The sequence below is a fragment of the Solanum dulcamara genome, chromosome 12, assembly GCF_947179165.1.
Source record: "Solanum dulcamara chromosome 12, daSolDulc1.2, whole genome shotgun sequence".
NCBI lineage: Eukaryota > Viridiplantae > Streptophyta > Magnoliopsida > Solanales > Solanaceae > Solanum > Solanum dulcamara.
Window position 1 is genome coordinate 48,826,771 of NC_077248.1, and position 23,093 is coordinate 48,849,863.

The following is a 23,093-nucleotide window of genomic DNA, read 5'->3' on the forward strand; positions in this document are numbered from 1 at the left end:
CTCAGATGTAAATAGTGAATTGAGTCTAAGTCATATGGTAAGAAGAGGCTTAAGAGGTGTATATGAAACAGTATAGAGTTATATGAGGTTCTAAATTGTGAGTTGATCTAAGTGACTAGTTAGTATTCTTTTGTTGATGCCTTTAAGCTAAGGGGGAGATGATAGGGTAATGAGCCAAAGTAAGTCTTGAGCTTCCGATAGTGATGAGTTGGCCAAGATGATAGTGGACGGAGTTGAGCGATAGTAGATGAGGGAGGGTGAGTGCTTCCCGATTATGACAGTTTTGTTGTACTTGTCTAGTTGAGGATAAATGTGTAGAGGAGGAGTGAGATGAGACCTTGTGATGAGCAATAGATAGGTAAGAGTATGTTATTGTGTCTCCGGGAAAGAGCTCATACGATGATGAGGGTATAAGTGTTAAAGTAAGCTCGAGAACTCTTAGATATGAGTGAGGTAGTTAGAGTAATAAGCTTGAGTGTATGGTTGTCGTTGTGAGAGTGATGGTAGTAGACTAATGATTGCATCTGGGGGAAAGATTGTAGGTACGTGAAGGGTGTTATGAGGCTTGGAAAGGAGAGGAAGTTCGGACACCGATATATTGACCTCATGAAATAGTAAAGAGGATTGGAAATGTCGCTCGTGAATTAGAATTTGACGGTTGAGTATGTAGATGTTTGAATGATTCGGTTGATGGAGTTTCGATGTTCTATTCGTGCCAAATGATGAGAATGATGAAGGCGATGCCCCTAATCCTGAGTTGAAATGATTTGTCTATTCTTGAGTTTGAATAGCCAATTGTCTAAATTGCTCGATTGGTTGATTCGATTGAGTTTCGATTTTTATTCGTGCCTAGAGTCCACCATTGGTTTACTCATCATTCGAGGACGAATGATCCCAAGGGGGAGATAATGTAACACCCCTCAAAATATTTCCCTAAGATTCGGACCTTTCTTGTACACGGGTAGGGTCAATCATATTTATTTCGAGGTATGTGCTTGAGTTAGGATGAGTCCCTGAGAAATTGAAGAGTGTTGGAGGTGATGTGGGGTCACAGAGGACCCCTAGGACCAAGCTAAGTCCAAAAGATTCATCGTGGTTAAGTTTTAGAATGAGTTCGTGTATAGGGTCGATTTCTAATGACCCAATCTTTTGAAAGACGACAATCTGGGTGGCCCACGACCTACCAAATTAAAGGTCGTCGAGTCTTCTTTCCAACGCCACCAAGAATGTAATTTTTGGAGTTCAGAGTCAAAAGATATGACGATCCTAAGATGAACTAGCACAGTAGAGATTTTCAGGCCTGGATTGCAATTGCTAGGAAAACTGGGCTTGGCGCCGCAGTGGCGCGACACGCCACTATCGCGCCAGAAACATGCCTCAATAGTTTGGGCTCTGGCGCGGCGCACCACTAAAAGGTGTGCAGGGTCTTTCAAGCCAATTTCCAGAACCCAGAAAATATTGGCCTTGGAGCTGTAAGGGCGCGACGCGCCACTATCGCACCAAGAATGTGCCTCAGTAGTTTGGTCCTTGGCATGGCGCGCCACTACGAGGTGTGCAGGTTTTAGGCGTAATCAGCCTGGCGCTGCAAGGGCGCGATGCGCCACTATCGCGCCAGGTCCATTTTTAGCCTATTTTCAGAACTTTTGAGGAGGGGTAATTTGGGAACTTACCCAAATTATATATGTATCAGCCCTAACACATTTTGGGATCATTTTCAATCCCTCACTCTCTCTCTAAAATCCCTAGAAACCTATCTCTCTCTCTCTCTCTTCTTCTTCTTCTTCTTCTTCTCCTCCATTTCCAACAAGAAGAGTTCCAAGAGCTTCAAGGTTTGAGTCCTCCATTGAAGACCCAACCACAAGATTTTCTTCAAAGTCTTCACACAAGGTATGTAAGGCTAACCAAAAATATGGATTGAGTTCTTCCATATGCCCATAGATGTGTTCCGAGATCTGTAGCTTCGATTGACCCCAAATACCACTTTTTAATACTTAAAGCTTATGAAAACTCAAAATTTCCAAAGATTTAACTTTTCATAGGATTTTCTAAAAATCAACACCCGATACCAATCAGAAACGACTCAGAGCAACTAAAGGGAGGGGTAAAATGACTATTTTACAAAAATATTAAAAATGACCTTGAGGGTCATTACACGCCTCTAATTCACCAACCAAATCACGTTAAATTTGTGTCATCTTTGTTTGCTTTACTTTCATTATTATCAATTTATTAGTCTTTTTTATTATCATTATAATATTATTTAGCTAAATATCACAGTATCCATATTTTAATCCTTTCAACGTTAGAAAAGAGAAAAAACAATCTTCTAAAAGCGGACAAAAAAAAAAGAGAAACGAATAAATTGAAATGGAATATCATTTAATAAGTAATAAAGAAGAAACATGGGTTACCCTTAGGAATGGGTGCAAATCTTTTGGGATAACAAAAATTTTGTATTTTATTTATCATTTCATTGTCTTCAAATTAAATGCTCCAAAAAAGGAAAATAAAAAAAAAATCTTTTGATGAAAAAACTACAATTGCTCCAACCACCCTGCATGGGGCAGACTGCGTCTGTTCCAGCAATATCTGTTTCTTGGTGAATATAATAACAACGGTGGACGATTTTCCCAATACTAATAATAAATGAGCAGCCCATATCATGCAGAGCAGTATAAATCCCTGCTTGTTTATTTTAGTGCATCTTCACTTTGTTATTTTCCATATTAGTGAAGTAGTTGGAGAGTGATGGCGACGTATAAATTATAAAAATGTTAAATTATATCAGATATTTTAGGTGATAGATTTTCTTGCTGCATTTCTTCTTTAAAATATGAAACAATGATTGATCACCCTACGTAAACTTGCAAACGTAATAATGCATACAAAGAGAAAGTTCCTTTTTTTATTCACCACTCTTTCCTTCTTTATTTATTTTATTTGATGCTGAACAATTCCCCAAAATAAATGCGCAATAATTTAGTTGAAGAATACAGGCTTAAATTTATGCCTTATACAGCAGATAAATTAGAAATCAAAGTTGGTCGATCGGTACATGTTACTCAAGAAACACTTTAGTGCAAACACGATCCTTATGCCCAATATTTTGGCCAAGTATATGTCATATGTTTATATTGTGAACCAAACTTGTTAAATTGAAATTCATGACATCGATCATCGATATATGATGCGTGGTGCAGGTGTCAAATAACTAGGACATCGGAGACTTGATATCATGGCGGATGAAATGGTTGATGATGAACCAAAGGCCCTTGGAAGGTGTTCTATATTTACTTATGGTGTGGGACACATGCTGAATGATATAACATCTTCCTGTTGGTATACATATCTCTTGCTCTACTTGACAGATATTGGATTGTCCCCAAGGTTGGTACTTTACGCTCATTTATTTGTTATGTCACAAAATACGTACGGACCAAATAATGATGTTTGATAGATATGGTCCGATTGATAACAAGGTGGTAGCTAGCTAGTTTCTTCTTTTATAATTCAGTAGTTTTGGGATGTCATTGAAGAAGAAAATGTACACAAAAGGGATATTTCCTATTCATATATTCTCTTTATTTGGTAAAGTACTATTGTTGCTGTTAAGACTGTGAATTGTTTTGTTATTTTGAGATTCATCTCTTAATTAAGCCTCTCTAATTCACAGCAATGCCGCAACAGTCACACTTACTGGCCAGTTTGCTGATGCATTTACGACCATAATAGCTGGTGAACTGGTAAATATATATTCCATTTTATTTTCCTTGTTTCCTATAAAAAATTATTCTTATATATGCTTTGCGGTATATATGTACTACATCAATTCATGAAGAATAACTACTGCCTTTTATCTTCGATGTCTTGTGGAAGCATTGTGTGAAGCTTAACATCCCGTGCTAGAATTAGTTAGATTTAGCTTGTCCATGTTATTGCAGAAATGTACATTATCTGTTTAATTTCTTACCTGATCAACCTCACCATTTTTGAAAGCCACTTATGTACTTGATCAAATATACAGTGTTAGGAACTTTATATAATCCATCCAAGAGTACAAGTAAATAATTAGACAGAGATATGATATCATAAGAATGAAAAGCAAATCCATGACAATACTTGATTGAAGAAGACAAGATCTTCTAAACAATGCTCCCTCCGTCTTATTTTAGTTGTCATGTTGCGTTTTTCGAAAGTCAATGTAATTAATTTTTAAAGTTAAATTATATTACTTTAACTCAATATTATAAAGTAAAAAAATTAGATATTCAAATACTATACGAAAATTACTATAAGTTACAATTTTTTTCATATTAATATAATAAAAAATATATCTTAAAATGTTAGTTAAAGTTTATATAGTTTGACTCTAAAAAAAACCATGACAACTAAAATAGAACAAAAAAATTAGTTTTTTTATGGTATTTTTTTTCCTGAGATAGAAAAAATATATATTATTTTTCTGATTAAAGAACTACTCAATTTAAAGAATTCAGAAGTGTCTTTTCAGGTCAAAAGACACTTTTTCAGATTAAAAGACACATTTTCAATAAATTTTCATCATACATATGAAAAATTTTATGAATTTCTTTCTTATTTAAATTATTATTAAATTAAATTAGGTCATACAGCCCATTTATTGAAAATGGAAAATTAGAAAGGTCCAACACAAGATACAATAATCGGGTCAAAACTAGCCCAGACCAAAACAAGAGAAAGGAAAAACAACAAAATTAATCTCAGACAACATCTATCTTCTTGAAATTTCTCACTGAAGCTTGACTCTTCAATTCCTCTGCTAAGCTTCATCTTCAGGTCTCTCTCCTTCTTTGCTCTTACATGATTGTTTCTCAGCTTGTTGCTCTCAATCCGATGATAATTTCTTTGAGGGAAACGAGCTGACCTCCACTATCTCTTTGTTTGCATCTAATACCGATGAAAATTTCAACTACTAATTGTTGTTCGATGATGAAGACGAATTTCTGAGGGTACGAGCTGGTCTTCTCTGTTCTCACTGTGGATCTAAGGATAAAACCCACATATTAATAGATATTTATTTTTAGCCCCAAATAGTTTAATATTTTATTAGATTATAAAATGAACTTATTTAAATGACAATGTATCTATATACAAATTTATTAATATGTGAGTCCATAAAATAGAAATTACTAACAATCTCCACTTGGATCATATATATTTCTAAAGAATTGTACACAAACGAAAATTTATTGTGCACAAACTTCTGCTATCTTAATTAAAATATCTCAAAACAATCTCGTTCATCGATAATACCAATATAGAATCAAAACGATTTTTGTAACATATAATCATAACTAAACCTATCAATGATCACAAATAATATCAGTAATACCAATGACACATATCAAATATGAAAATTACATGTAAAATGATCTAAAGCATGTCTATTTCCAACTAGTCCTACTATATGACTTTAATAGTTCAAAATCACTTTCTTATACTTTATGCAAACCGCGATAGAAAGTTAATATCTTTATTTTCAGAGTTATCAGTAAACACATAAAAATTTTAAATTTCATAAAACTTCAATCTGTATCTAAAATAAATTTTAACATCTTAAAATCATAAATAAATAATCAACTCCTACTAAAATGGCTCATAATTGAATCTAACAACACCCATATGAGTCACATTCCCATGAAACACTTTAAGCAGCAAACCCTTTGAGACAGAATCCGCAATCATCGAATTTGTATTAATATGCTCAATTGACATAAGACAACTCTAAACTCTTTCCTTAACAACCAAAAATCCAACCTCAAGGTGCTTTGGCTTTTAACATTTATCAAACACACACATATATGAAAGGTGGTCCCATCTCAAGATAACTAGCACAACATTTATCATTTAGTCGTTGGACAAAAATAATAATTTGTCGAAGGTATTCTTATACATAGTTTATGAATGTTGATTATTGAAACGTCTTAATAATATATATTTCTTTGGACCGACATTACTAGCATGCATTACTAAATGTATCACATATTCATAACTATCCATAATCTAGCCAAAATGATCTTCTTTTGGGATAATTATTTTGCATAGATAAAACTTATTTATATGTTCAAAATAAATAGAATTTATGCAATAGAGATTACTTTGGCAACATATTAGTTCAATCTATTTACTTTTTTAAACAAAAAACACTAATGACATAATAATTAAGATATTAGACTTTTAATTCATGAATCAATCAAGTCTATTGTTTGATAATCACCAACTGAAGTAATGGAAAAAATTCATTCCATTTTAAAAAAATGATCTTTGACAAAATCAAAGTGAAACTTTCTATCAACATGTTCCATTGATGGGAGTCTTCTTTATGGTTGAACTGCAAACTTTCAGGAATGTGTCTTTTGAATTTCACATATATTAACAAAATTCATGGACCAATACAACATTGTAAAAGGGGATTGGAAGTGGGAAAAATATTTCAATGCCACTTCATTTATCTAACCATAAAAACTCCCATAAAAGCAAATCTAACCAAATATCACTTTACTTTACACACTTTTGATAATTGATTAGAGATAGTTGAGTCATCAAATTCTGAAATTAGATATCTTAGGACGAAAACTTATGGAAAAGTGATACATAGCAATTGCCATAACATCAGTTGATTAACCACATAACACGGTTTTGTATAATAGCGAAACAAGCTTATTAATTAGAATAAAAAAGAGAGAGAAAAAGCCTCTCACTTTTAGAATTTTACTTTAAACATGGTGTTAACTTCATAAATAATCTTTTCTTCTTTTATCATTATCAAGTAATCAGATAATCACCGAAAAACAAATAATTGGCAGAAGACTGCCTTAAGAAGGAGAAATGAAAAGAAAATGCCTGAAGAAAAATGAAGACTGCCTTAAAAAAATAGCCTAAAAGTACTTTTTAGATTTAAATTCTATTTTTATTCCATGTCTACTGATCTAACTAGACTGTGCTTTCATACCACTTGTTGAAAAACTTTATATAATCCATCCAAGATCACAAGCAAATTATTAGACAGAGATATGATTCCATAAGAATGAAAAGAGAATACTAACCTTTATATATGGCAATACTCGATTCAAGAAGACAAGAACTTCTAAACCTTGAAGATAGTTCTTTGTGATATTCTTTTTCTGAGATGGAAAAAGAAAAAGAAAAGAATATTGTTCTTTTGGTTTAGGGACCATTCAGTTTAAAGAATTAGAAGCGAATTTTTAGGTTAAAAGACACCTTTTCAATAAGTCTTCATCAGACATATGAAAAGTTTATGGGTTTCTTCTTATTTAAATTCACCCACATACTAATAGATATTTACTTTTAGCCCCAAACAGTTTAATATTTTATTACTTCCTCCGTTCCATTTTAGTTGTCATTGTTTCCTTTTTTAGAGTCAAATTATATGAACTTTGACTAACATTTTAAGATATATTTCTTTTATCATATTGATATGAAAAAAATTGTAACTTATAGTACTTTTATAGTTTTTGAATATCTAATTTTTTTACTTTATAATATTAAGTTAAAGTAATATAATTTAACTTTAAAAATTAGTCAAATTGACTTTCGAAAAGCGCAACATGACAACTAAAATGGGATAGAGGGAGTAGATTATAAAATTGGCTCCTTTCAATGATAGTATATCTATATACAAATATATCAATGTGAGTCCATAAAATAGAAATTACTAACGTACAAAACCTTTTTTCTCATTTGGTCTGTAGCCCTATTACTCATCAAGAAAAATAAGTTGGAGTCACTACTAGAAACAAAGGTTTTTCTCATTCCAAATCAGTGAGAAATTTGTGTTATATAATGTGATTTTCTCAATCATTTTTCTCCGAACCAGCTCACTGTTAAACATATTCTCACTGAAATATTGAAAATTTTCGTATGAAAGTATTACTATTTTTTCTTTTCTCACCGATTCAATCAGCACTGAACATTTAACCCTGCAACTTTTTTCTTCCCTTTTATGTTGCAGATAGACAGGTTTGGTCATTTCAAAATATGGCATGGCATGGGATGCCTGTTAGTTGCTCTATCGTTTACATCACTCTTCGGTGGTTGCCTTCCTTGCAAAATTCTTGGATCTGATTCGCCTGCTGTTCAAACTGTTGGTTACTGCATATCTGCTGTGGTTTTCTGCAGCGGATGGTCTTGCACTCAGATATCACACATGTAATCTCCTCGGCTTATCTACTTCAACGTGTTAACAATCTTTTTTGTGCAACTGGCTGGCGTAGTAAGGAATGCTTTTTGATTTCTCATCCATCACGCACATATACTCTGTAACGGGGTTAATTTTTGCCTCCGAATTCAACACAAAAATCTTCTCCGCTAGGCAGTCTACTTCGCAAATAGACTTCAGCCTACTTTCCGCTTTAACGTTTGAACTTAGCAACAATAAAGAACAAACACGCACAGCAACAAACAACACACAAAGATACAGGCTAAATGGCCCAACCTTTATTAATCTCTCACTCAGATTATTACAAAGGAATACACTCAGAAAATCAGGCTAAGACTACAAAACTTTGGCTCTCACACTTAGAATATATTTCACTCGTGACTGCCTTCACAAAGCCTAGGCAGTCCACTATAAATAGACAAGCAAAACAGCAGCTAGGGGGTAGGGACGTGCAGTCACGTGGCTGCATTACATGGGGGAAGTCATGGGGGAACAGCCTTAATCGTGTCCTGAAAATCCAGAGATCATGGGACGTGGTCGCTGAACAAGTCAACTGGCTTGCGTGCCTGGCACGCTGGTCTTCTGCGCGCATGCCTCGCCTGCGCGCCATGCCAGCGCCTCGCCCACGCCCATGCCATGCCAGTGCCCATGCCTTGCCAGTGTCGTGCCATGCCAACGCTATGCCATGCCAGTGCCCACATAGCCATGCCAGCTTCATGCCAACACCTTGCCATCTTCATGCCACCACCATGCCATGTCCCTCAGCCTTGGCCTCAGCTTGCCCATGCCAGCCTGCATGCCAGCTGATGCCTTGCCCTTTGCCTGCACGCATGCCCGCCTGGTGCCATGCGCCTGCCTGTGCCCTGTGCCATGCGCCTCGCGCATGCCTGCGCCTGTGCCATGTGCCATGCGCCTCGCGCATGCTTGCGCCTGTGCCATGTGCCTCGCGCATGCCTGCACCTGTGCCCTGCGCCTGTGCCATGCGCCTATCTCGCGCATGCCTTGGTGCCATGTGCCTATCTCGCACATGCCCGTCGCCAAGCTGCTTGCCATCACCCAAGCACCTTTCCTTGCTGCATGCCTTGCCATCAACCTGCAGCCTTGTACATTGCTTGCCACAGCCATCTAGGCTCGTGCCAAGGGCCAATGTACAAACCCTTAGCACTGCCCTCGTCCACCATACGCCATGTCCAAGCTTAGGGGTCTAACAAACCACCCCCACCAGTTGAACTCGGCGTCCTCGTCGAGGCATTTTTGAGGTAGTCCTCCAATTGCTTGTCGAACTGCCATAGTGACTTTGTTTTTTCCCACGTAGCATCGGCTTCCTGCTTTCCCTTCCAATGAATTAGAAATTCTGTCCTTCTATTTTTCTGAGCACCAAGAATCCGATGGTCTAGAATCCTCTCAATCTCGGCGTCAAACTGTGTGCGCACCACAGCCGGTGCCCTCTTTGATTGACTCCTGCCTGGATCATCAGTGTCCTCAAAGAAAGGTTTCAAAAAACTTACATGGAATGTCGGATGGAGCTTCAACCTTTCAGGTAGCTTCAGCCTATAAGCAACTTCGCCGACCTTCTGGACCACTTCAAACGGCCCATCATACTTTGGAATTAAGCGACGATGTCTGAACTTACTTGTGATTTGTTTCCAAATCTGGGGAGTAAGCTTCAGCAACACTTTGTCGCCCACATTGAACTCTAGCGACCTTCGATGTTGATCCGCATATTTCTTCATGCGCTTTTGGGCCTTGCACAAGCTGTCTTGCGCCTCAGCAAGCACCTCTTGCTTGTCCCTTGCAAACCTGTAAGCAGCTGGACACCTGCCCTGTGCCTTCTGCCTAGCAACATCAAGCGGCGTCATGGGTTGTCTGCCTAGGACCAGCTCGAATGGACTCATCTCCGTTGCCGATGACTTGTGCAAATTATAGCAAAATTGTGCACTATCCAGTAGCTCCACCCAGTTCCTTTGACTGGCCGTCACGAAATGCCTGAGGTATTCCTCCACCAAGTAGTTAATTCTTTCCGTTTGCCCGTCAGTTTGAGGGTGGTTCGCCGTAGAGAACTTCAGGTCTGTCCCCATCATGTTGAATAGGGCAGTCCAAAATCTACCTGTGAACCTTGTATCCCTGTCGCTAACAATATCACCCGGCACACCAAAGAACTTAACAACATTTTTAAAGAATAGCTCAGCAGCAACATCCGACGAACATACCACTGGAGCGGCAATGAAGACAGCATACTTCGAGAACCTGTCCACCACAACCATGACACTTGCCATGCCGTCTACTTTTGGGAACCCACCAATGAAGTCCATAGACACGGACATCCATGGCCTTTCAGGAATAGGAAGTGGCTACAACAACCCAGCTTCCTTCTTGCATTCAATCTTGTCCAATTGACACACTAGACAAGTCTTGACATACGCCTCAATGTCGTCTTCCATGTTAGGCCAATAATAAGTGCGAGACAGTAAGGCTAGCATCCTTGCAATACCTGGATGACCAGCCCAAGTGGTGTCATGCGCCTCCTTCATGAGCTCCTTCCGCAAATCACCACCCTGAGGCACAACGATCCTCCCCCCCTTAAAATGGAGTAGGTCGTCCTCGATCCAATAACGTCTCACAGTGCCATCCCTCACTTGATTCATTAGCTTAGCATACATTGAATCATTGGCAGCACATATTTTGATTTTATCAAGAAAATCAGATTCAAGCCTTGAAATAGAATATACTGCAGCAAGTACCTCTTTTCTACTCAACGCGTCGGCGACTTGATTGCTTCTGCCTGGCTTGTGCTCCCATGTGAAATCATATTCAGCTAGGAACTCCTGCCATCGAGCTTGCTTGGGACTTAGCTTGCGTTGCGTTTTGAAATAGGTGTTCGCAACATTGTCCGTCTGGACAACAAACTTAGTCCCTAGCAAGTACACACGCCATATTTGCAAGCAATGCACCACTGCCACCATCTCCTTCTCGTGAGTTGAATATCTTTGCTCAGCATCATTCAGCTTTCGACTCTCAAATGCTACTGGATGTCCTGCCTGCACCAAGACACCTCCAACAGCTTTGTCTGAAGCATCAGTGTGTACTTCAAACGACAATTCAAAGTTTGGAAGCCTTAGTATAGGCTCAGACGCAATGGCACCTTTCAGCAACTTGAAGGCACCCTCCTGCTTGTCTGTCCATGCCCACACTGCCTCCTTCTTCAGCAAGTCAGTCAAGGCTGCTGCCTTCTTTGAATAGCCCGCGATGAACTTGCGATAATAATTCGCCAGCCCCAAGAAAGACCTCAAGTCCTTCACATTTTTAGGAGCTTGCCAATCCACAATGGCCTGCACCTTTTTGGGATCCATGCGCACCTGATTCTGGCTCACCAAGTGCCCAAGAAATTTAATTTCTTGCTGGGTGAATTCGCACTTCTCCATCTTAACAAACAATTGATGTTCTCGCAGACGAGACAACACCAATTTCAAGTGGCTGATATGATCATCCAGTGAACGACTATACACAACAATGTCATCTAAGTAAACAACTACAAACTCGTCGAGATACTCAAATAAGACATCATTCATTAAGTTGCAAAAGGTAGCCGGGGAGTTTGTCAACCCAAACGGCATTACAAGAAATTCATATGCCCCATACCTAGTTACACAAGTTGTCTTAGGTTCATCACCCTCAGCTATCCTAACCTGCCAATAGCCTGACCTAAGATCCAACTTAGTAAACCAACATGCCTTGATCACCCTGTCCATCAAGTCTTGAATCAAGGGAACTGGATATTTGTTCTTGATTGTTACCTTGTTCAAGGCCCTGTAGTCCACGCACATCCGCAGCGATCCATCTTGTTTCTTCTGGAAAAGAACTGGGGCACCATAGGGAGCTTTTGATGGCTGAATCAGTCCAGCCTCAAGCAACTCGTTGAGCTGCTTCCTCAACTCCGCCAACTCCTTAGGAGCCATCCTGTATGGAGCCTGCGCTGGGGCGATAGAACCTGGCAGCAACTCGATTTTGTGGTCAATGTCTCGCCTAGGCAGCAAGGTCTTGGGGAGTTTAGGGGGCATAACATCTTTGAACTCCTCCAACACTATGGCCACCTCTTCAGGCACATTGACCTGCACGTCAGGCTTCACTTCGACCAAGGCAGCAAGGTAAGTCATCTCGCCTCTCTTCAGCCCTCTCTCGACTGTCATGGCCGAGATTATTGGGGTCTTGTACCTCTGCACTTTGTCCGCTTCACCAAAGGGATGAACACCCTTTATAAAACCAGCCATATGTTCCTGCATCACCATAACACTATCCAAGTGAGGCATAGGAACGAAACAATACCTTCTCAGAAAATCGATCCCAAGGATCATGTCGAAGTCTCCGAGCGGTATCACCATCAAGCTATGCTTTCCAGCCCACGGCCCTGCGCTGATCTTCACATCATATACCATGCCTTCAATGAGCTGTGCGACTTGATTCACACTCTTCATGTAGTTTGGGCTCTTCGTCAGCCTGAGCCCAAACTTCGTAGCAATCTTGACATCTACAAAAGTATGGGTGGCCCCCGTGTCTACCATGGCCACCAACACTTGCCCATTCACTTTCATCTCAATGTGGAGCAGTGAGGAATGCGGATTTTTGGAAGACTCCCCCAAGGCATTTACTAATGAAATATTGTTATTCAAAAGCAAACCCAACGGGTTGGCCAAGGCAGCCACAACACCGCCTTCTTCATTCCCATTTCCACCAGCAATCATGGCATTCACCCGCTCCCTATTTGGACAGTTTCTGGCCATGTGGTTGCCACCACATGTCCAGCACCCTTTGTCACTGACCGACTTGTTCCTCGAACTGTCTGAGTCAGCCACAGCTTTGCCCTTTTCACCACTGCGCTCTTTTCTTTCATCCTTCTTCCACTCTTTCTTCTTCTCCGTCTTTTTCTTAGACTTCGAAGATGTAGGAGTTTCAGATGGTATCCTTAATGAACGAAATTCCACAAGAGAATCTGCAGCAGCAATGGCGCTTGGGAGATCCTTCACGTTCTGCCTCCTAAGCTCATTCTGGGCCCAAGCCTGCATCCCCGAGATAAAGTTGTGCAACTTGTCCTCGTCGGACATGTTTTGGATATCAAGCATCAAAGAAGTGAATTCTTTGATATAGTCTCGAATAGAACCAGTGTGTTTCAAGCGCTTCAAACGATCCCTAGCAACCCATGAGGCGTTGCTAGAAAGAAATTGATCCCTCAATTCCTTCTTCAATTTTGCCCAAGAATCAATCCTAGGCCTCCCAGCACCTTCATCATCCGCATCTCTAGTCCTCCACCAGAGTTTCGCGTCGCCTGACAAATACATTGTTGCAATATTTAGTTTGTCCCCTTCCGCAATGCGAGTAGTTGTGAAGTATTGCTCCATGTCCCAAAGGAAATTCTCCAGGTCCTTTGCAGATCGTGAGCCAATGAAACATTTTGGTTCAGGCACTCGAACTTTAGAAACTTCCACAGCCTGTACTCCGCTAGGGCCTGTAGCAATGGCCCTTCGCAAAACAGTGATTTCCAAGTTCAAATTCTCATTTGCCTTCCTCAAATCCTCGATTTGAGCCAAAGAGCCAACATGAAATCTATCATATTCAGTGTTTTTGAGAGTAACAATCTCTCTAAAACGAGCCAATTCAGCATGTAAGTCCTGAATTCGACTTACCAACGTTGATGCGTCTTCAACGTTCTCTGAAATTCCCACTAGTGTTTCTAGAGCCGCCACTCTATCTTTTGTGTTCCCAGCGTTTGTCATAGCGTTTCCAGTCAAGCAAAGCTCTGATACCAGTTGTAACAGGGTTAATTTTCGCCTCCGAATTCAACACAAAAATCTTCTCCGCTAGGCAGTCTACTTCGCAAATAGACTTCAGCCTACTTTCCGCTTTAACGTTTGAACTTAGCAACAATAAAGAACAAACACGCACAGCAACAAACAACACACAAAGATACAAGCTAAATGGCCCAACCTTTATTAATCTCTCACTCAGATTATTACAAAGGAATACACTCAGAAAATCAGGCTAAGACTACAAAACTTTGGCTCTCACACTTAGAATATATTTCACTCGTGACTGCCTTCACAAAGCCTAGGCAGTCCACTATATATAGACAAGCAAAACAACAGCTAGGGGGTAGGGACGTGCAGTCACGTGGCTGCATTACATGGGGGAAGTCATGGGGGAACAGCCTTCATCGTGTCCTGAAAATCCGGAGATCATGGGACGTGGTCGCTGAACAAGTCAACTGGCTCGCGTGCCTGGCACGCTGGTCTTCTGCGCGCATGCCTCGCCTGCGCGCCATGCCAGCGCCTCGCCCACGCCCATGCCATGCCAGTGCCCATGCCTTGCCAGTGTCGTGCCATGCCAACGCTATGCCATGCCAGTGCCCACATAGCCATGCCAGCTTCATGCCAACACCTTGCCATCTTCATGCCACCACCATGCCATGTCCCTCAGCCTTGGCCTCAGCTTGCCCATGCCAGCCTGCATGCCAGCTGATGCCTTGCCCTTTGCCTGCACGCATGCCCGCCTGGTGCCATGCGCCTGCCTGTGCCCTGTGCCATGCGCCTCGCGCATGCCTGCGCCTGTGCCATGTGCCATGCGCCTCGCGCATGCCTGCACCTGTGCCCTGCGCCTGTGCCATGCGCCTATCTCGCGCATGCCTTGGTGCCATGTGCCTATCTCGCACATGCCCGTCGCCAAGCTGCTTGCCATCACCCAAGCACCTTGCCTTGCTGCATGCCTTGCCATCAACCTGCAGCCTTGTACATTGCTTGCCACAGCCATCTAGGCTCATGCCAAGGGCCAATGTACAAACCCTTAGCACTGCCCTCGTCCACCATACGCCATGTCCAAGCTTAGGGGTCTAACATACTCTTATCTCTGTTACTTGTCTTGTCCACTTTTATCTATGCTGAAAAATCCAGGATACGGATTTATGGCTAAATGCTTATTGCAGGTCAATGGTAAATGGCGTCACACTAAACCCAACAAGCAGAGTAGCATGCGTTAGCTGTCGCAATGCTTTTACAATGGTTGGCTATTTTCTATGTGATCAGTTGGATATTTTCTATGTCATACTTAATAGACTAATCTTTTTTCCCTCTTTTACCATTTGCCTAAAAAATATTGGTGAAGATTGCAAGCCTAATCTTATATGTGATCGCATTTTTCGTCTTCAATAAGAAAACTTATAGCTCACAGGTTGACATTAAGAATCAGGTAAATTTTCATCAAGTGGTCACTCTGTATTTTCAACTGTTCCCTATTGGGTTAAATTTTGATTAAAGAAATAATACATGCAGTACCAATTGATGGCTTATATTTCGATTTTCATTGGAGCAGTCTTCGTGATTATATTTCAGCTTGGAACTAAAGAACCGAGGTTTGCTACATATTCCCAATCCTCTTTAGGAGTATATGCTAAGTTATTGTTATTGCTTGTGGATAATTCTTGGCGTCAACTGTAATTTATGTTTCTCTCACTGTTAACGTTGTAGTATTCATTTTACTTGGGCAGCCTAAAACTTAAATATGATGGGAAACGTGCTAAAGCTTCTTGGACATATTGGTTGAAGAAAGTCCTATATTACCAAGTACTTAGCATCTATGTGTTGACTAGAGTTGTGAGTAATGTTTCTCAGGTCAGTATTAACCTCTTTTTTTTCTGTTAGTTTTCAACTCTCAAATACACAGTAATTCAACACTCAAATACACAATAATGCATTGCTTAGGTCACCTAATTTTTAGTATCTGTATTTTTCCTTCTTTTTTTTTTTTTTGGCTCAGACCTTCTTAGCTGTTTACGTTATCAATGATCTACGGATGAGCCCATCTTCAAAAGCCTTGGTATGGTCCTTGCCATCAAATTGAAATAAGGTGCTCCTCTTTTAAGGAAAAAAATCCAGTTTATTCTAATTAATATTATTCATGTGAATAGATTCCTGCCATCATATACTTATCCAGCTTCATCGCATCTGTCCTCCTTCAGGTTCTCTTCACCATTCAATTCATATTTGTTCCCCCAGACTTACTTTTTCTGCTCATGCATAAAGTATTTTGATTGTTTGTAGGAGCTCAAATGGAGTGGTGAACGGTTGAAAGCCTTCTTTTCTGCTGGGGGTCTCCTTTGGCTATTTTGTGGAGCTGCAGTAATTTTCCTCCCAATAAACATGAATGCTTTTATGTATGTCTTGTCCATACTTATTGGCATAGGAAATGCGTTGATGATGGTAAGTGAGTTTTTTTTTTTTTTTTAAATTTCTAGATTGATTATCAATATGCATAGTTCTGTTGTTACCGATTAGTCAGTATGCATAGTTCTGTTGTTACCTGTATGTTATATGTATGGTATAATTCCTGTCATCAATGATCTTGTACAAGAAGTCCAGCTTGGCTTAGGCAATTAATCTGACATTTCATAACTTATGTTTTTATAACTGTTTAATTTCTAAAACAATTAATAAAAATGTATTCTAGCAACCATGGTAAAGCATGGAAAAGGTTACCTCCACTTGGTGTTCTACACTAAACAAAACCTTTCTTTTACTATTACTTGATCAAGGGTAGGGGAACTTATATCCGTAAAATTAATCTCAGGACAAGTCTAAATGGAAGTGAGGATTGATATACCCGACCACAACTAGCTTAGAACTGATGCATAGTTGTGATGTATCATTCTAAATCTCTTTTCTTTTAATGAAAACAAGAAAACACATAATAAAGGAGCAATTTTCTTAGTAAACAGACTTATATATGCTTTATTAAGTTCCAAGAAAAATGAAATTGGTCGCGAATCGATTGTCAGATTATCAGATATCAGTGGCGTTCATTGTTTCTTGCTGCAAAGTAACTCTGAGTTGATAATTAAGCCAACCGGTTCATATGTCATATATTTGCATTGCTATATGATAGAAGTTTTTCATTTGGATGACAGGTAACAGCAATAGGGATGGAAAGCGAGCTAGTTGATAAAGATCTTGATGGATCTGCTTTTGTTTATGGATCATTGGGCTTTATTGACAAAGTTTTATGTGGAGTGTTTTTGTACTTTCTCGAGTCATATGAGAGTAAGCATCTGCTTCCCCTCTCTCCGTCTACTATTTTTCATGCACGTCGGTTTGTTATGCACCACAAGTTCGATTCAGGTTAATGATAAATTAACTTGAGGTTTGTTCTGAATAATGCAGGCGCAGATCCTGTTGCCTGTGATCCAGCATATCCTTGTTTCTCTGTTACACGATTTTCTCTAGGTTTCATTCCAGGGATTTCTGCCTTAATTGGAGTTGTAGTCGCATTCTTCATAAGATTCCACACATCCCATCCTAAGCCATTGACAGAACCTTTCTTGGCATAGCTCTCAAGGTGTAAAACGTGCAATAAATTCAGGGGTATTTTACTAATGTGGGATGGGGAAAAAATGACTGGTGCATAGGCCAGTGTATGGCCAATTAGTTCTGAATTCAAATTTGAGATACATATTCAGTTATGTACTCGTGAATAGTCTTTGTTGTTATAATATTAATAAAATAATATATTAAGGTGGCCAATTAGTCCCGAATTCAAGTTCAAATTATATATTTAACCAGAGATACACTTGAAAGGTATAGTCACCATACAAATCAGTAATATAATAATAGAGATGACGTACTAAAATTTTGGGTTTGCAAAAGATTATACAAACTATTAGATATTCGTAATAGGAACAACATTGTGCATCTGTTAACAGCAGCCGAAAGATGTTGATATCTATGCAACAAAGAATTGCTCCAAGCTAATTCTATTTCACTTGGAAATAGAACTTTGATTTCTCAAATTAAATGTACTTTTCAGTTTATGCTTTCGAGAGATATATAGAAGTAGTCTTTTTCTTTATTTCTTTTGAAGAGAGAAAGTGTGATTCCCTTTTAATATGAGGAGAATAGAATGTTACAGACACCCACGTTCATAATGGTACTAGTTGTCTTGTGTGAGGTAACTCCTTAGTAACCTCTTAATAACTTTTTTATAGGTTTCACAGGTTTATTTTATCATGAATCAACCCCGTAGGCTGCGACTGTGGTCCGATCTGGGCCCCCGTATACGTAACTGTCAAATATAGCCAAATTGAACTATGCGTAATGTGATACTACACCCAAAAACCCCCAAAGGGGTCAAAACCTTTTCATATACTTGTAGCCTCTTTCACTTGTATCATAACATGAAAGCATGCAAGCCGACAGGGCTGCCATAACAAAATAACCTTTACAACACGACATACAGGCATAGCTGAAACAAACTAATAAACAACCCACATACACATGTCTACAGACCTCTAAGAGAATTAACTGCATCATATGGCGGGACAGGGCCCCCGCCGTACCCCTGAATAAACACATATATACATCAAATGACTAGTATCAAATGGTAGGCTCTGGAACAGTGGAGCACTTCCAACATAGCTGAGTGGAAATCCTAAGCTGGAGGGTCTCCAAAATGAACATCTGTACCTGCGGGCATGAAACGCAGCCCTCCGAAGAAAGGGGGTCAGTATGATACATGTACTGAGTATATAAAACATAACACAGTGGAAACAAGTATAACATTTAATAAATCACTGTACCTGCATCTTATAAAATGAGGGCATGTATATCATCCTCCCACACCGTACCCGGCCCGCTGTGGAACTCAGAGTTATCATATCATCGTATACGGCATCATATCATCGTATACGACATCATATCATATGTTACAAATATATTATTATGCTTTCATATGCACACCTATATACTGTATTCGGCCCTTTAGTGAGGGACTCGGTGAAGGGAGTAGTGTATATTCACATCGTACCGTTACCATCTCATACCATCATATCTTATCATCATATATATATCATACCGTACCTGACCCATTATGGGATTCAGTGTTATAATCATATCATCATATACCCTACCCGACCCATTATGGGACTCGGTGTCATAATCATATCATCATATACCGTACTCGGCCCATTATGGGACTTGGTGTCATAATCATATCATCATATACCGTATTTGGCCCATTATGGGACTCAGTGTCATAATCATATCATCATATACTGTACCCGGCTCATTATGAGACTCGGTGTCATAATCATATAATCATATACCGTACCCGACCTATTATGGGACTCGGTGTCATAATCATATCATCATATACTATACTCGGCCCATTATGGGACTCAGTATCATAATCATATCATCATATACCGTACCCGGCCTATTATGGGACTCAATGTCATAATCATATCATCATATACCGTACTCGGCCCATTTATGGGACTCGGTGTCATAGTCATCATATATATATCATACCGAACTGAATAATCATGTCAGGTGCCCCTTTAAGTGCCATTAGGGCTACATTAAATGAAGTCTCAGGAGTGATAGACATATTTTAAGGTAACGCGAACCGACTTAAGAAATCAGAGACATCTGTCATCACAGAGTCCTTAGGAGTAGGAGCTTTACATCCCATTACTCATCGACATATAGACGGGTCAGGGAAGGTAGCTCAACTACGATGAGAGTTTTTCCATTAAAGTGTGAATAAGAGACATATAGCATATTCAGAGCTTAAGAATGGAATTACGCAAGAGCTCATATCATATATCATCTATCTTTAAGATACGTCAAAAGAAAGAAGGGATAGGCTTTACATATTTATCACTTCCCATCCTGTAGGATTGTGAGAGACAACAACTCAACTATTGTAGGAGTTCTAGTATCCAGAAGTGGATAAGAATCAGGAGGTATGCTCGGGGCTTTATGCATGGAATTATCCCCAACTTGCATATGCAGATATACGCATTGCACTTTTATCAAAGACATGCCAAGGAATGGGAGATAGCTCTATATACCCTCTACTTTTCATCATCCAGGAGACAGTGAGAGGTGCTAACTCAATTAGCATAGGAGCTCTCACCTCAAGAAGTAGGTAGGAGTCATGAACCATATTCGAAGATTTATGAGTAGATTTGGACCCACATTTCATATAAACATCATACTTATGTCAGAGACATGCTAAGAGAAAAGAAGGATAGCCTCACATACTCATCACTACCTAACGTATGGAAGGCTTGAGAAGCCCTAGTTCAATTACTGTAAGAGTGCTTTCATCAAGAAGTAAATACGGACCATGAATTACGCTGGGCATTTATGAGTAGATTTACCCTCAAGCTCATATCATTCCTTACTTAACTTGAAGACATGCCAAAAGAAAAGAAAGGGTAGCTTCACATACCTCTTATCGATTGCTTTTAATCCGGCTTGTCTCGTCGTCCTATGGACCTATTTAACATGAAAGTAATACCAATGTTAATAACCTTCAACTTTCCAGCTTCTCAATCTATAACCAAGTACCCATAAGAATCATTTTCTTATCCATTTCCTTCGACTAGTTTATTACTAGTTCTGAAGTTAGCAGAAATCGGGCAGCATCTCCCCTATAACTTGCCCTATCCAAACTTCCGTTTTAACCTCCAAACCTTAGTTGCCATATTAACAACAAGAACCAGCAGCTATACCATATTAAATTACTACAATACGATGTAATACAAGTTCCAAACAACTTGCCCAAAACCACGATATCAAAATAAGGTTTTTAGTCTTTATTTCGTAAAATCTTAACCACACCAGAATGGAGGGTTACATGGATGAAACCAGCAGACCATACAGTCATTTTTAACCATGTTTCATTCCTGCAACACTACAAAACAACGCCTAACACAACACCATAATAACAATGACTTTAGCCAAACTTTAACCCGCTAGAATAGCGTCAAATCAGCCCCTACATGACCTGCAATGTTCTTTGGTCATAACATGTATAATTTCATATTTCCAATACATATTTATACCTTCATAACATGTCCAAACCCTTTCCCAAAATGTGGGAGAAGAGAACCACACCATACCTTAACGAACGGCTTCCCAAACTTGCTGAAAATTGGCTTCAAAAGCTCTTTAACGTGCTGAAAATTGGTGGGGCTATTTGCTTCACTTCCTTGCTGCCCCAACGATTAGTTTACACTATTAGACACCATTATTTAACCATAGGATACCTTAAATAATTAATTGATGGAGCAAAAGTCGGAGCCTTACCTAGAAGGGGCCAAATCCGTAGCTCTCTCTTTATGCTCTAGGGTTTTCTCTTCTTTTTTTTCTAAGTTAAAGATAAAGAATAAAAATATTCAGCAACTTACATGTATATATACCCTTTTTAAGAGGGTGACACGTGGAAGCCACCTCGGGGTGACATGTGGCAGCCCCTAGGGCGCCACCTCAGTTCATGCGGCCACTCACATACTACCACGTGGCAGTGTGGGGTCCACCGCAAGTAGGTGCATCACCTACTTGCTTCGAGTAGGCGCATCGTCTCCTTATTTCTCTTAAGTGAGTTCTGTAACACCCCTCAAAATTTCTTCCTAAGATTCGGGCTTTCTTTGTACACGTGTGGGGCCCATCGTATTTATTTCGAAGTATGTGCATGAGTTAAGATGAGTCCCTGAGGAATTTAAGAGCGTTGGAGGTGATGTGGGGTCATTGAGGACCCCTAGGACCGAGCTAAGTCCAAAAGATCCGTCGTGGCTAAGTTTAGGACGAGTTCATGTAAGGGTCGACTTTTAACGACCCTATCTTTTGAAGGACGTCAATCTGGGTGGCCCACGACCTATCAAATTAAAGGTCGTCGAGTCTTCTTTCCAACGCCACCAAGAACGTAAATTTTGGAGTTCGGAGTCAAAAGATATGACGATCCGAAGACGAACTAGCACGACAGGAATTTCATTTTTGGCCTGGGTTGCAACTGCTGGGGATATGGCTTTGGCGCTGTAAGGGCGCGACGCGCCACTATCGCGCCAGAAACATGCCTCAGTAGTTTGGTCCTTGGCGCGACGCGCCACTAAAAGTTGTGCAGGGTTTTTCAGGCCAAATTCCCTGAATTTAGAATAATAGGCTTGGCGCTGTAAGGGCGCGACGCGCCACTATCGCGCCAGAAACATGCCTCAGTAGTTTGGTCCCTGGCGCGACGCGCCACTAAAAGTTGTGCAGGTTTTGGGCGTAATTGGCCTTGGCGCTGTAAGGGCGCGACGCGCCACTATCGCGCCAAGGGTGTTTTTGCCTGATTTTCAGAAATTGGAGGAAGGGCAATTTGGGAAATTTCCCAAATTATATATACACAAGCCTTGTGTATTTTGGGGGCATTTATTCAGCCCCCACTCTCTCTCTAAAGAAAAGCCCTAGCTCCTCTCCCTTCTCTCTTCTCTTCTTCTCCATTTCCAACCAAAAAGGAGTCCAAGAACTTCAAGATTTGAGTCCTCCATTGAAGACCCAACTACAAGGTTTTCTTCAAGTCTTCACTAAGGTATGTAAGGCTATCCAAAACATGGGTTGAGTCCATCCATGTGCCCTATTCTTGTTTTGAGGTTAGATATTCATGAAAATGGAGTTTCTTGGTATGGTACATATTTGAATGAGCTTTGTCTCCATTTTATTTAATTATTTATGTGCCAATGTTGTTGAGCTAAGAGGTTCCTAAAATGAGCCCTTATGTGAGTATGAGATGATGAAGGAATGAGTTGCTAAATATGTTTTATTGATCTTCTTAATTATGTAGATTTGATAAAGTATATTATTTTCTTAAAAATGTTGCCTATTATAAAAATGTCGATTTGAAGTCTTGAAGATGTGGTGAGTCATGAGGATTTTCTCAAATGGATGGAGGTAATGATTGATTATATCTAGATGATGTTATACATGTGCATTTAAATTTTCTTTGAAGATATGATTGAGATTGAGCAATTAGTATGCTTGGAAGAGATTTGATTGTGATAGAGTTGATGAGTTGA

The 23,093-nt window shown here is 39.7% G+C and overlaps 1 protein-coding gene and 1 long non-coding RNA gene across 3 annotated transcripts; one reads left to right on the forward strand and one right to left on the reverse strand.

Annotated features, from left to right (window-relative positions):
- Window positions 1–2,939: 2,939 nt before the first annotated feature.
- LOC129875490 (uncharacterized) lies at window positions 2,940–17,778 on the forward strand. 2 transcript variants are annotated; one of them, XM_055950763.1, is made up of 13 exons: window positions 2,940–3,114; window positions 3,201–3,387; window positions 3,674–3,743; window positions 8,012–8,208; window positions 15,189–15,264; window positions 15,368–15,451; window positions 15,535–15,614; window positions 15,750–15,873; window positions 16,019–16,078; window positions 16,170–16,220; window positions 16,303–16,461; window positions 17,166–17,298; window positions 17,419–17,778. In XM_055950763.1, the coding sequence occupies exons 2-13, from the start codon at window positions 3,236–3,238 to the stop codon at window positions 17,583–17,585; spliced, it is 1,353 nt and encodes a 450-aa protein (XP_055806738.1). In that variant the 5' UTR covers window positions 2,940–3,114; window positions 3,201–3,235; the 3' UTR covers window positions 17,586–17,778. The 2 variants fall into 2 exon arrangements, with proteins under 2 accessions (XP_055806738.1, XP_055806739.1); XM_055950764.1 differs by lacking the exons at window positions 16,019–16,078; window positions 16,170–16,220.
- Window positions 4,646–7,205, reverse strand: LOC129875491 (uncharacterized). The gene is made up of 2 exons (XR_008763199.1): window positions 7,086–7,205; window positions 4,646–5,022 (listed from the first exon to the last, which is right to left on the reverse strand). It is a non-coding gene; the product is annotated as an uncharacterized LOC129875491 (long non-coding RNA).
- Window positions 17,779–23,093: the final 5,315 nt, after the last annotated feature.